The sequence below is a fragment of the Bos indicus x Bos taurus genome, chromosome 19 (genome assembly GCF_003369695.1).
Source record: "Bos indicus x Bos taurus breed Angus x Brahman F1 hybrid chromosome 19, Bos_hybrid_MaternalHap_v2.0, whole genome shotgun sequence".
NCBI lineage: Eukaryota > Metazoa > Chordata > Mammalia > Artiodactyla > Bovidae > Bos > Bos indicus x Bos taurus.
In genome coordinates, this window is record NC_040094.1 from 46,165,111 (window position 1) to 46,179,050 (window position 13,940).

General features: G+C 45.5%; 1 protein-coding gene across 3 annotated transcripts in view; it reads right to left on the bottom strand.

Moving 5' to 3' along the window:
• PLEKHM1 (pleckstrin homology and RUN domain containing M1) overlaps positions 1 to 13,940 on the bottom strand; it is a 57,205-nt gene that overhangs the window by 29,039 nt on the left and 14,226 nt on the right. For all 3 annotated transcript variants that reach the window (XM_027517323.1, XM_027517324.1, XM_027517325.1), the window contains one exon: positions 6,899 to 7,304. In XM_027517323.1, the coding sequence (XP_027373124.1) occupies positions 6,899 to 7,304 (406 nt within the window). The remainder of the gene's footprint in view (positions 1 to 6,898; positions 7,305 to 13,940) is intronic.

The window sequence follows — 13,940 nt, forward strand, 5'->3', positions numbered from 1 at the left end:
GGTCCTTGGAGCTTCTGCACATGAGCCTGGACTGAGCTCTATAGCTGTGCCCCACTCCAGGATCCCGAGTTATTACAGGGAGGGGGAAGCACACCACTGTGCCCCCTCCCCACCTTCCTGCCTCCTGCTCACTCAGGGGCCCCCGTCTGGCCTGTTCCTGTGGGGGGAGATCACCATTGACCCAGGATCTAAGCCAGAGCAGCACCTGCCACCAGCACCCAAGATGGAAGAATGCCACGTGGAGTTACTACAGGTACCGGGATGCTACGCACAACAGCTGAATCCCTGAGAGGCGTCTGGCAGAGGGGTGAGATGTCAGGTCTCTAGACCACTTTCAAAACATCCCTTTTGTTCAGTCTGTCCTCATCACGTCAGGTGAAAGGACTGCCTGTGGCCTGACTTGGCAGAGCGACCACATTCCAGAGGTCAGTGGTCCCTGAAGGGAGTGATTAGAGCCAAGTCTCAGAAGTCAGACTGTCCTCTGGGATTCAAACTGAGAAACCAACTCACGACTTTCCAGATGCCACATACGCAGAGTCACTCCAGTCCTTCCCAGCACTTAACACAAGTGTAACTGTGATGCAGATGGCCTTTGTCTAACCCAGTGTCTGTCTCCAGAGAGCAGGGCCTCTGTTCTGCTCCATCACTCTACCAAGCGTAGTGCTGGGCCCATAGCTGGGGTTCTGAATAAAATTAATTAAAAACAAAGTTTTAAAGCAAGGCTGAATGGCTCTCGGATAAACAGCAATGACTCAGTGACAGCAGCATAGCAAGAGTCAAATCCCAGGGGCAGCACAGGGACTGTCTCCTGGGCAAGGGGGATGGATGGGCACACAGCTGCCCCCTGGGGACAGGCCCCAGGAGGGACCAGCATCTTACACTGGGCTCGGCATCTGGTGCCCTGATGCCGTGTTCCCCAAGCAACCCTCCAGCAACCAGACTCCCCTGAGGCTGGCCAGGAGGCAGCGGGTGAGCTGGCTGGACTGGCCTGCCTGCCCCACGCACCCAGTGGAGTATTCCTCCATGTAAACTTACAGGCTGGCATCTTGAGAGTCTTTGGAGAACTGAAGAACTTCACTGATACCTACTCTCTCTCAGGTACAGTGCTCAGAGCTAAGGGAGCAGGCATGGTCTTTTGTATCACGCAGATAATATTCTAGACAGAAATAAGGCAATAAACAAGTAGACAAAGATATAACAGAATCTAACCAAGTGAGGAGTATCATAAAGTGAAGCAGGTGAGAAGGAAAGAGAGTCACTGGGTAGGGTGTTTTTGAAACAGGGTGGTCAGGGAAGGCTGAACAGACACTGAGGAAAAGCAGCGAGATGGCAAACAGTTCAAGCAGAGGCAACAGCAAGTGTAAAAGCTGCGGGGACTTCCCTGGTGGGCCACTGGTTAAGAATCCACCTGCCAATGCATGGGACACAGGTTCGATCTCTGGTCCAGGAAGTAAGATCCCACATGCCACAGGGCAACTAAGCCTGCAAACCACAACTACTGAAGGCTGACAGCCTAGGGCCCGTGTTCGACGAGAAGCCACTGCAACGAGCGGCCCGTGCACCGCAACAGAGTAGCCCCCGCTCACCGCAACTAGAGAAAGTCTGTGTACAGCAACGAAGACCTAGTACAGTCAAAAATAAATAAGTAACCTTATTTTTAAAAATGTAAAAGCCAGGGCTGGAAGGTGCTGGGTTTGTGAGCAGCTGCATGAAGGCTGGGGTGGGGTCGGGAGAGGTGTCAAAACTTGGTTAGCAGAGGAAGATTTTTGTTGACAAAACAAGCTGTCCCGTCCACCAGCTTTGGGACCCTGGCAAGATAGGATGTCTGAGCCTGCAAAGCAGAAGCTGGCCCTGGACAGGAGTGAAGGCACCCCAGTCAAGGCCACTCTGGGGAACCCTGTTTGGGGCCCACAGCCGCCGACCCCAGGGGACATCCCTCTCCTTTAGTGGGGGCCACAGAGCCTTTCTCTTCAACCTCAGCGTGTGCTGCTGTTTTCATAGTCACAGCCTTCAGGGCCTTGTGACATTCTGGGCTTGAAGTCACCTTTGGGATAGCAAAAAAGGACAGTCTGATCCACACATACACGGCTCCATGATTTATAGTCGTATTCAATAAACGGCACGAGGTCAACCTGACATCCATGTGGAAAACACCGACCTCATACCAGATCTAAATAAGCTCAGGTGGATCATATACCTAATTGTAAAAGGTAAAATAAGAAAGCTTCTAGAAGAAAATACAGGGATTTCCACAGCCTTCATAGCCTTGGGGTAGAAAGAGATTTTAAAAATAGACACAAAACACATTGGTTGAAAAACAGAAAGACTGATAGGACTTCCCTGGTGGCCCAGTGGCTGAGACTCTGCACTCCCAATGCAGGGGGTCCCAGGTCTGATCCTGGCCAGGGAACCAGACCCCACATGCTGAAACTATAAAAAAAAAAAAAAAAAAAAAGACTCCACATGCCACAGTCAAAGCCCAGCATAGCTAAATAATTAATACTAAAAAGATAATACCATTGAGAGGTTGCAAAGAGTCGGATACGACTGAGCAACTGAACTGAACTGAACTGAAAGGCCAGCCATAGATTATATGAACATATTTGCTATTATATATATATGTATTTTTTTCTCCAATAAAAGACACATCCATAGTATATAAAGAGCTGCTACAAATCAATAAGGAAAACACAACTCAATTCAAGAATGGGACAATGACTTTAAAGAATGCTTCCAAAAAGCAGATGAAAAGGCATCAGTATCATTAGTCATCAGGGAAATGCAAATTAAAACCACACGAGACCCCACTATACACCTACCAGAGTAGCCAGAATGTAAAAGATTGCCAATACCACTGACTATGACGAAGGACAATGAAAATGCTCACATTGCTAATGTGAGTATAAGTTAGTACAAGCCCTTTGAAAACTGTTTGGCAGTATCTCAGTTCAGTCCAGTTCAGTTCAGTCTCTCAGTCACGTCCGACTCTTTGCGACCCCATGGACTGCAGCACGCCAGGCTTCCCTGTCTAGAGCTCACCACATGGCTACCCAGTGACCTAGCAATTCCATTCTTAGATGCACACCCAGAAACAAATGGAGAAGGCAATGGCACCCCACTCCAGTACTCTTGCCTGGAAAATCCCATGGACGGAGGAGCCTGGTAGGCTGCAGTCCATGGGGTCGCTAAGAGTCAGGCATGACTGAGCGACTTCACTTTCACTTTTCACTTTCATGCACTGGAGAAGGAAATGGCAACCCACTCCAGTATTCTTGCCTGGAGAATCCCAGGGACGGGGGGAGCCTGGTGGGCTGCTGTCTATGGGGTCGCACAGAGTCGGACACGACTGAAGCTACTTAGCAGCAGCAGCAGCAGAAACGAATACATGGGTTCACTGAAAGGCAAGTATAGGAATGCTCATATCTCCTTTCTTCAAAATAGCCCAAACCTGAAAATAACTCAAACGTCTATTACGGGACAGTGAATACATTACAGGAATTGACTCTACGGGACATTGTGATATATTCTATGGGCTTCCCAGGTGGCACCAGTGGTAAAGAATCTGTATTCTTATGGTGGCGTACTACAGAACAATGGAAAAGAATCTCAGGCTGTAGATGAGGCTCACATATATAACGTTCAGTGAAAGAACTAAAAGAGCATATACTATATGATTCTAAAGTTCAACAACAGGAAAGACTTTATGGGATACAAGTCAGAACTGTGGTTTCCTTTGGAGTGGGGGTGGCAGTGAGTGGAAGAGGGCAGAAGCGAAACTTCTGGTGGCTGGAAATGTTCTATATCTCAATCTGGATGGTGGTTACAGAGTGTATGTGATATGCAAGTTTCCACTGAGGTGTACAATGAGGATCTGGGTGCTTTAAATACATCATTCCTCAAAAAAATGTTTAAAGGGGAAAGTGGGACAATTCAACGGGCAAATAGTCATCTCACCAGGGACCTCCCTGGTGGCCCAGTGGTAAAGAATCTGCCTCCTAATGCAAGGGATGTGGGTTTGAGCCCTGGTTGGGGCACCAAGATCCCACATGCAGCTGGGCAACCATGCTCGTGTGCTACAACTAGAGAAGCTCTTGAGCCACAGTGAAGACCCAGCACAGCCAATAAATAAATAAAAATGTGGGAAAAGTCTTTCCAACAAATGGTGCTCGTATAACTGTATAAGCACACGTAAAAAAATGAAGTCCGGCACCATTCTTTTACCAAATACAAAAATTAACTCTTAAGTGGATCATAGATTTAAAAGTAAGAGGTGAAACCATAACATTTAGAACACATGGGAGTAACTTTCCATGACCTTGGATTAGAAAAGGAGTACTTAGAGATGAAACCGAAAGTACAAGCAACAAAAAAGAGACTATATCAAAATTCAAAACGTTTATGCTTTAAATGATACCATCAAGAAAGTGAAAAGATAATGCACAGAATGGGAGAAAAATCTGCAAATCATTTATCTAGGAAAGGTCTAGCATCTAGAATACAGAAAAAAACTGTAATTTATTACATAGCCCTATTTAAGTCTAGGCAATCTTTTTTGGCCATGGCATGTGGCATATGGAAATCTTAGTTCCCTGACCAGGGGCTGAACCTGTGCCCCCAGCATTAGAAGCACAGAGTCTTAACCACTGGACCACCAGGGAATTCCCAAGAATGAGCAAATGTTTTGAATAGGCATTTCTTCAAAGAAAAACACAAATGATAATGAGCACATGAAAAGATGCTCAACATCATTAGTCATCAGGCAAATTATATCAAAACCAAAATGAGATACCACTTGTATAATAAAAAAAATAAAACAGTAAGAACTGTTGGTGATGATGTAGAGAAATATACTGCTGGTTGAAATATAAAACAAGACAACTGCTTTTGGAAAATAGTTTGGCAGTTTCTCAAAAGATTAAATATAGAGATGCAATATGATCCCAAAATTGTACTTTAAGCTATGCACCCAAAAAAGTTAAAAACATATGTCCGAGCAAAAAATTATACATGAATGTTCATAGTAGCATTATTCACAACAGTCAAAAAGTAGGAAAAATGCCAATGTTTATTAACTCATGAATGGATAAATAAAATGTGATACATCCATATGACGGAATTTACAATGGGATATTAAAAAAAAAAGACAAAGTGCTAATACATGCCACAACATGGATGAACTTTAAAAACATTTTGCTAATTGAAACTAAGCCAATCACAAATGTGATTATATGGTTCTATATATGTAACATGTCCAGAACAGGCAAATCCATAGACAGAGTAGATTAGTGGTTGCTTGGGGTTGAGCAAGGTGAGGAGAGGCAGGAGAGTGGGAGGAAAGGACAGGAGTCATTGCTAATGGGTAGGGGGATTCTTTTATGGAAGATGGAAATATTTAAACTTAGACTGTGGTGATGGATGTACAACTGTGAATAAAAAAAACTTGAATTATACACTTAATTAGGTGAATAGTATGGTATGTGAATTATATCACAATAAAGCTGTTAAAAGAGGGGGTGGGGGTGCCTCCTGTAGTCTATTTCATGGCCCTGGCCCATCCTGAGTTATAGAATCTGGAAGCTACAGGCCAAAGAAGGGACATTTGTGGATGGAGCTGAAAGAGTAAGACTGTATGCCCAACATGAGCCCCAGACACAGCTGGGATGAGCTCTGGGTTTTGTGCACTCCAGTTCCTACTTCTGCTTTTCATGACCCAAGAACAAATGTGAAATGGCACCAGAACTCGAGTTCACAGTTTGACTACTGCTTCGCTGGGCCCCCCAGTTCCAGCCTCTACTCTCAGGGCTGTTTCCAGGACAGTCCCAGGGCTGGCTTCTTCGGGTCATCAACACACTGGAATAGCTTATTCTAGAACAGTGTTGTCCCACAGAAACACAATGCAAGTCACATAGGTCATCTTAGATGCTCTAGGACCCACATTAAAGAAAGTTAAAAAAAAAAGGTGAAGTTAATTTTAATAACTTTAATTTTAAAGTTAATTAGAACTTTATATTTTATTTAAAATACGTACTTAAAATGCTTTCATTTTAATGTGATCAATAAGCACACTTATGGTTGCCAAGAGGAAGGGAAGAGATAGGGAGTTTGGGATGCTATATTTAAAATGGATAACCAACAAAGACCTACATATAGCACATGGAACTCTACTCAATGTTATGTGGCAGCCTGTATGGGAGGGGAGTTAGGGGGAGAATGGATACATGTATATGTATGGTTGAACCCCTCTGCTGTTCACCTGAAACTATCACAACATTGTTAATCAGCTATACCCCAATACCAAATAAAAAGTTCAAAAAAAAAAAAAAGACACACAGTAGCAAAAAAAAAAAAAAAAAAAAAATCTGCCTTGCAATGTAGGGAACTCGGGTTTGATCCCTGGTTGGGGAACTAAGATCCCACATGCTGTGGAGCAAGTAAGCCCATGAGCCAAAACTAGAGAATCCCTGCACCACAACAAAAGATCCTGTGTGCCGCAACTGAGCCCTGACGCGGCTAAGTAAATAAATAATAACACGCACCAAGGAGGAAACCAAAGCTCAGTGAGGCATAAGCTGGTGAGTGTCCGTGGTGAAGAGCAGAGCCTGTGGTCGGGAGAGAACTACCTTCTCCATGGCGTGGGTGTGCTGGTGATAGGAGACACCCGTGGGAGGTGATGGGCCGAGAGCCCAGCTCCCATCCACTACTCAACCCCACAGAACATTAGCTCCATCACCACGATGTTGTGTTAATACCGAACCATGCAAGGCGAGGGGGGCTCAGAGGGAGAAGGCAGAGGCCACTTGGGTCACTAGCTGGGGAAACCCTACACTGGCTCTGAGACATGCACCAACACCCACTCTCCTCCCGTCCCTTCCCCCCAGACTCAGCTTATACCACTCACCGGACTGGTGGGGGAGGGAACCGCAAGACTGAGCCGAGGTCCGCTATCCTCCGGGGGCTTCTGCTGGCCGCTTTCCTGGCTGGCTGCTCTGGTGGCGTCTCTCACGGGACAAGGAGGCTGCTGGCCTGAAGCACTCCCCGAAAGGACAGCTTGGGCAGGGCCCGGCTGCGGCCAGCCCAGGGGGCTGGGCGCGTGGGCAAGCGGCTCCCGCTTGTGGTCCCCATCTCCAGTTCCAGGGGAGGCCTGGGCATGGCGGGGCTCTGCTGTTTCCTCTGAGTGCAGGGACGTGCTGGTGTTGAGGCCAGGGAAGGGGAGCGGGGCCTGCAGCGTGGGAACCTCCGTTTCTCGGATCGGTCCATTGGCTGGCACAGAGTTTACCTGGGCTTTGCTGAATTCCGACAACACCCTAGAAGTTTTTAAACAAAGAAACCCGTGTGATGGGGCTGTCAGCTGGAATGCCCAAGGCTAAGTGGAAAACTGCCGTTTTGTGATGGAACAAAATAACCCCCTTAGTCATGGCGCTGCTCCCAGCTCCCACACACAGACCCTCCCACCAAAGTTTTTCTCCAGCTGGGACTTGGGCAGGTTCGCTGGCCAGGTGAGTTGTGCAGCCCAGGGTGTCAGGTGACAAAGCTCATAAAGCAGAGAAAAGGACTCGAGGCGAATGGGAACTGCCTGTCTTTTACCCTCTGAGCAGGCTAACTGTGGGTCTGGCGAGTCTGCTCAGCCAAATGGCTGTGTGGCCTGTCCCGCCCCTCGCCGACCTTGGCAGAGCCCTGGTGAATGGTGTCTCCGGGCTGGGCTCCAGCACTCTACTCCCTGGGATGTGGGGTGGGGTGAAGTGAGGATCTTTTTTGTCCCTGGAACAGTAACTGGGCAGCAGGGTTGGGGTGATGGGCTGGGCGTGGAGCCAGAGAAGCCTCACAGTTTCAGAAGCTGCTGCTGGAGAACAGTGCACACAAGCGATGTGGTATGCGTGCCCACGTCCACGGGGGTGTGCCTGATGGGGCTGGCGCTTCCTGCCTCTCAGTGGCAACGTCTGGGGCCAAGGGGGCCAATGTCACTGCCTTTGTGTACACACACACACACACACTGCTATACCTTCTGGAATGTGCACTGGCTAGTGGCTGCTCCTCCCTCCCTCCCTCTCGTGAGGCTTCAGAGAATTCGAGTTCTATTTCTGAAGTAAACCTATTTGCTGTCTCCACCTCTGCTTATGAATCCAGTGAGGATGCCATAGACAAATGCAGGGTCTCGTGTCAAAAGAGCTGTCTGGAGCCCAAGACATCGCACACATCTGCCTTAAAGGCTTAGAGTGGGTGCAGAAGACACATTAAGCTCCCCTGTGTGTGGGCTCATGGAAACAAGGATTTCAGATCTCAAGTTTTCATCTGACTGCCTTCTAGGTGAGCTCTGCTCTTATTTATACCATCATGACCCCAAACAACATTTTAAAGCATTCTAGTCAAGAAGAGGTGACCAACCCACACATTTCTGGGCAACTGATTTTCAGCATAGGTGCTGAGACATTTCAGTAGGGGAAAGAACAGTCTTTTCAACAAATGGTGCTGGGATAAGTGAATAGTTCCACGCAAAAGAATGAAGTTGGACCCCTATCTCACACCACATAAAAAAAAAATTAACCCCAGGGGATTTCCCTGTTGGTCCAGTGGTAAAGAATCCGCCTTGCAATGCAGGGAACATGGGTTCAACCCTTGGCTGGGGAACTAAGATCCCATATGTCACAGAGCAACTAAGCCCACAAACCATAACTTGAGAGTCCGTGTACCGCAACTACTGAGCCCATGGGCCACAACTAGAGAATCTGTGTGTTGCAATGAAGATCCCACATGCCACAACTAAGACCTGAGGAAGCTAAATAAATGAATGAATAGTAAAAAAAAAAAAAATTAACCCAGGTAATTCCCTGGTGATCCAGGGGTTAGAATTTGGCCCTTTCGTTGCCTTGGCCCGGGTTCAATGCCTGGTCTGGAAACTAAGATCCCACAAGCTGCGTGGCACAGCCAAAAAAGAAAAATTTAACCCCAAATGGATCAAAGACCTAAAGGTAAGAACTAAAACTATAAAACTCTTAGAAGGAAACAAGCATAAAGCTTCATATCTTTGGATCAGGCAATGGTTTCTTAGATATGACATCTAATGCATAAGCAACTAATAAAAAATATATCTAATAGAAATATTTGCATACAAAATGTGCAAATATTACCATATATCTAAGGGTCTCAGTTCAGTTCAGTTCAGTCGCTCAGTCATGTCCGACTCTTTGCGACCCCATGAATCGCAGCACACCAGGCCTCCCTGTCCATCACCAACTCCTGGAGTTCATTCAGACTCACGTCCATTGAGTCAGTGATGCCATCCACCCATCTCATCCTCTGTTGTCCCCTTCTCCTCCTGCCCCCAATCCCTCCCAGCATCAGAGTCTTTTCCAATGAGTATCTAAGGGTCTAGTACCCAGAATATGGAGCTCTTACAACTTAATAATAAATAACCCAATTTAAAGCCACTTAAAAAATAGGCAAAGGGTTTGAATAGATATAACTCCAAAGAAAGCATACAGATGGCCAACAAAGACAAGAAAAAGTGTTCAAAATCATTAGATAATAGTGAAATACAAATCAAAACCACAATGAGATACTACTCTATGCCCAGTAGGATGGCTATAATAAAAAGGTAGAGAATAACAAGCATCAGCAAAGATGCAGAGAAATTGGAACTCTTACACGTTGTTGGTGGAAATGTAAAATGGTCTAGCTTCTGTGGAAAATGATTTGATAGTTCCTCAGGATATTAAACATAGAGTTACTACTGGACTCAGCAGTTCTCTGCTTAGGTACATACTCAAGAGAATTAAAACCATGTCCACACAGAACACTTGTACATGAACACACATAGCAACATGATAGCTAAAAAGAAAGAAAACAAATGCCCGTTAACTGATGGATAAAGAAAAACTGTAGTGTATCCACACAATGGACAATGGACAGTATTTGGCCATGACAGGTGCTATAACGTGGAGGAACCTTGAAAACATGGTACTGGGTGAAAGGAGACAGTTGCAAAAAGCCACATATTGCATGACTTGATTGATATTAAATGTCCAGAATAGGGGAATTATAACCAATGGGTAAGGGATGAAAATATTCTTGAATTAGATGGCAGCAGATGCTGGGGACTCTCCTGGTGGTCCAGTGGCTAAGACTCTGCGCTCTCAATGCAGGGAGATTGGGTTCGGTCCTTGGTCAGGGAACTAGATCCTACATGCTGCAACTAAAGATCACGCAGGCTGCAACAAAGATACAAGATCCGGTGTGGCGCAACTAATACCTAATGCAGCCAAATAAATATTTTTTAAAAAAGATAGAATAGATGCTGAATTCACAACCTTGAGACTCTAGTGAAAACCACTGAAAACTACACTTTAAAATGGTGAATTTTAAGCTATGTGAATTCTGTCTCAATAAGTAATGTGGAAGACCTGGATTCAATCCCTGGGTTGGGAAGATCCTCTGGAGGACGGCATGGCAACCCACTCCAGTATTTGTGCCAGGAGAATCCTGATGGACAAAGAAATCCATGGGGTCGCAAAGAGTCGGACATGACTAAGCAACTAAGCACAGCACAGCAAATAAATGGATGACCTGTCAGAGAAAGGTACAGCTGTATTTGTGGGAGAGTTATGGGGGAGGCAGGTGGGGGCTCAGTCCTGCTCTAAAGCTGCACTCTAAAAACGGACCCATGAGAAATCCAAGAGTGCAGCTTGTAGGGAGAAGGCAATGATGAGTTCTGGAGAGAAGAGGGGAGTTTCCACCAGCAAAGGAAGAAGGAACATTTGCTAACCAATTGTATGTGTCCAAACCGCTGGGACAGAATGGGACCTCATCTGAAATGAACTAGCGAGGCAGATTTTTGACAAGGTCCTCTGTGAGGTCTCGACTCCTTGTGGGCTCCCAGGAGGTGGTGTGGTGAGTGATTAAGAGCAGGGCCCCTGAGTTCACCTGGCCTTGGTCAGCATGTGGCTGTGGGCCCCACAATATGAACATGAAGTTCATGGACATAATTCCCTTATCTGAAAAACAGATGTGGTAACAGCATCCATCTCTTATGACTCTGACAAAGATTAAATGAGATAATACAGGTAAAGTGCTTAGTACAGGGTTTGGCACAAAGTAAGTACTCAATAAACACTAACCTCATTATCACTGATAAGGCTGCTTAGCCTCCCTGTACACAAATGCAAAAATGTAAGCAAAGGAGAAGATTTACTGAAACACTCACTAGCATTGCCAAAATGGTTATCAAATAGACATGAATCCTGATCTAGAAGAAAGATTTTAATGACAAGAATGGATGGGGTGTTAGAATAAGTTAGTGATTTAATGCCTAGAGAAATGCCACCAAACGGCAAGAAGCCTGTGTGATCAATTAGAGGTTCTGTCAAATCAAAACTAAAGGCAAGGTGAAATGAAGTTCACAGAGCTTCACCAGAACTGGTACCAGTCTTCAGGACCCAGTGAGAATAAGAGACATGTACATCAAGTGGGATAAAGGGATAGAGAGGAGACCGTGAAGCAAAGGCAAAGAAAGAAAACTGTCAAACATTTTGACAGTTTTATATTTGTATTTATAAAATACAACATAGAAATGAAACAGTAAAAAAAAGAAAAACCAAGAAATGAAACTGAAAATGCTACAGTCCTTCCACTGGGGTCTGGTGCAAGGCCCTGTTTACCCAAAACTTTCTATTTGAAAAGTTTCTAACTTTGTGCTTTCACTTAGAGAGCAATCTGGTGGGAAAATATATGTCTTATGAGCACTTATACGTGTAAAGTAAATAAAAAGCATGGCCTGAAAAAAAGATTCAAGAATCTGAATGGTCACCTTATAAAGGACCCCTGATAAGCAATTCTGAGCCTGTGGTTTTCTTGAACATGCCAACTGTGGTGGTGATACACGGTACTATTTGGCAGTCAAGAGCCACTAATAAAAGCACAGAGGTGGGCTGCATATACTCAGAATCATTTCTCCCCCAAGGGAAGGCCTCATGACAGTGACCTCTGACAAATATTACTAAGCAAGGTTTTTCAGCAGTGGATATGGGGACAAGCACAGCTGATGTCACAGGTACCCAAAGTAAGATGACACCACCATGTGGCCAGCATGCATGCTGAGTCAGACACTGTTCTAAGCGCTTGAAGATCTCTATTCGCTGCACCGCCCCAGCATTCCTTTGAAGCATTCTCACCCCCATTTAGCAGATGAGGACATCAAGGTCAGAAAGGTTTACTAACTTGCCTGAGTTGGCAAAGCTGGCTGATGCAGGACTCAGGCAGTCTGGCTCCTGAGTCCACACTCTTTACCACTAGACTACCTGCGCTTCTCAGCGATAATTATAACTCAGAGCTAACGAATGCAAAAGAATTTGTGAGAGCCAGTTAATCCTCTCTGCACAAGGTAAACTGTAAACTGGTTTCTGCCAAACATTAATAAATTTCATTTGAAATGGGCTTTGCGTTTCATGTCTGATTTGTAGTTTTGTTTTGTTTTTTCCTATACAGCCCAGCTTGCTGGATCTTAGTTCCCCTACCAGGGCTTGAACCCTGGGCCCAGAGCAGTGAAAGCATGGAGGTCTAATCGCTGGACCACCAGGGAATTCCCAGTTTGCAGATGTTCTGATTTTATAGTTGTAAGAGTTTAAGCACAATGTGTTTATGCCCAATTTTAAGTTACATACATTTAAGTAACACATTAAGTAAACTCTTTAAGTGTTGGTGAGAATCTCCCTTAAAACATACACTCCAAGAAACGCTGGTCTCTGTGGATGCTCTGAGAACACTGGTGCTGGCTGCGTGCGGTGTCTGGTCCCCACATCACTGTCCAGCCTGGGTCTATACTTCCTGACCTCATCTTCCCTTTCGTTCCCCCAGAATACCCAGGACAACACTTCCCCTGAAGGAGGGCGGACGGTCACTGATTCAACAACCTTAAGCTGGAATTTTCCAATCACAAGACACATGAAAGATAAAGGCGAGACACATGACAGAGAGAAGCCTGGCTGGTCTGCGGGGGGAGAAGCACCAAAGGCCAGGACAGGTGGCTGACGGTCAGGCACGCCTCGGGCCCTGCCATCTCTGGGGCAGGGGTTGCTCCTTCTCAGAACATTATATCTAATCCTTCCATTTGGACACATGAAAATTCCACCTGATGTGCTCAAAGTTCAGAAGCCGTTTCTGGGAACTACCACACATTCTTACGTGTGCAACTGATTGATGGGCATCTCATTTGACTTTTAAACGGCCCTGTGAGGGAATTTCCATTTTAAAGATAAAGAAACAATGAAATAGTAACTACAGTAACCATAAGGACCTACTGTATAGCACAGGAAAATCGACTCAATACTCTAATGACCTATATGGGAAAAGAATATAAAAATGAGTGGGTGGATGTATATGTACAACTGAATCCCTTTGCTGTACGGCGGAAACTAACACAACATTATAAATCAGCTATACTCTGGGAAAAAAAAAAAAGACATACAGAACCTCCAAAAGAGTTAGTAATATGCAGGACACCACTGAGCTTGTAAGTGGTGGAACTGGCTTGAAACTGGATCTGCTTCCGGGCCAGTCCAAGACACCCAGTCCTGGTGGGATTCCCACAAGCCCTGGAAAGACCTGAACCAAGGTGGCGGTGAGGGTGGGGACAGCAGTTGTGGAAAGAAGGTCCTAACACAGTTGATGGAAAAATAGTCCTACCTGGAGGGAATGCTTCATAAACAGCTACCGTTTTTACCTATCAGATGAGCCAACATCCAAAAGTTTGCTGATACCTTCTGTTGTCAAGGCTGAGAGGACACAGGCATACCCCTGATGAAGTGTAGATAGGCAACGTCTATAAAAACTGTTAATTAATCTACCCCTTGGTTCAGTAATTTTTCTTCTGGGAATTTACTGAACAGAGAGAACTTGCATAGAGCTAAAGGACCACATTCACAGGTTATTTGTAGAAGCCCTGAACTCCA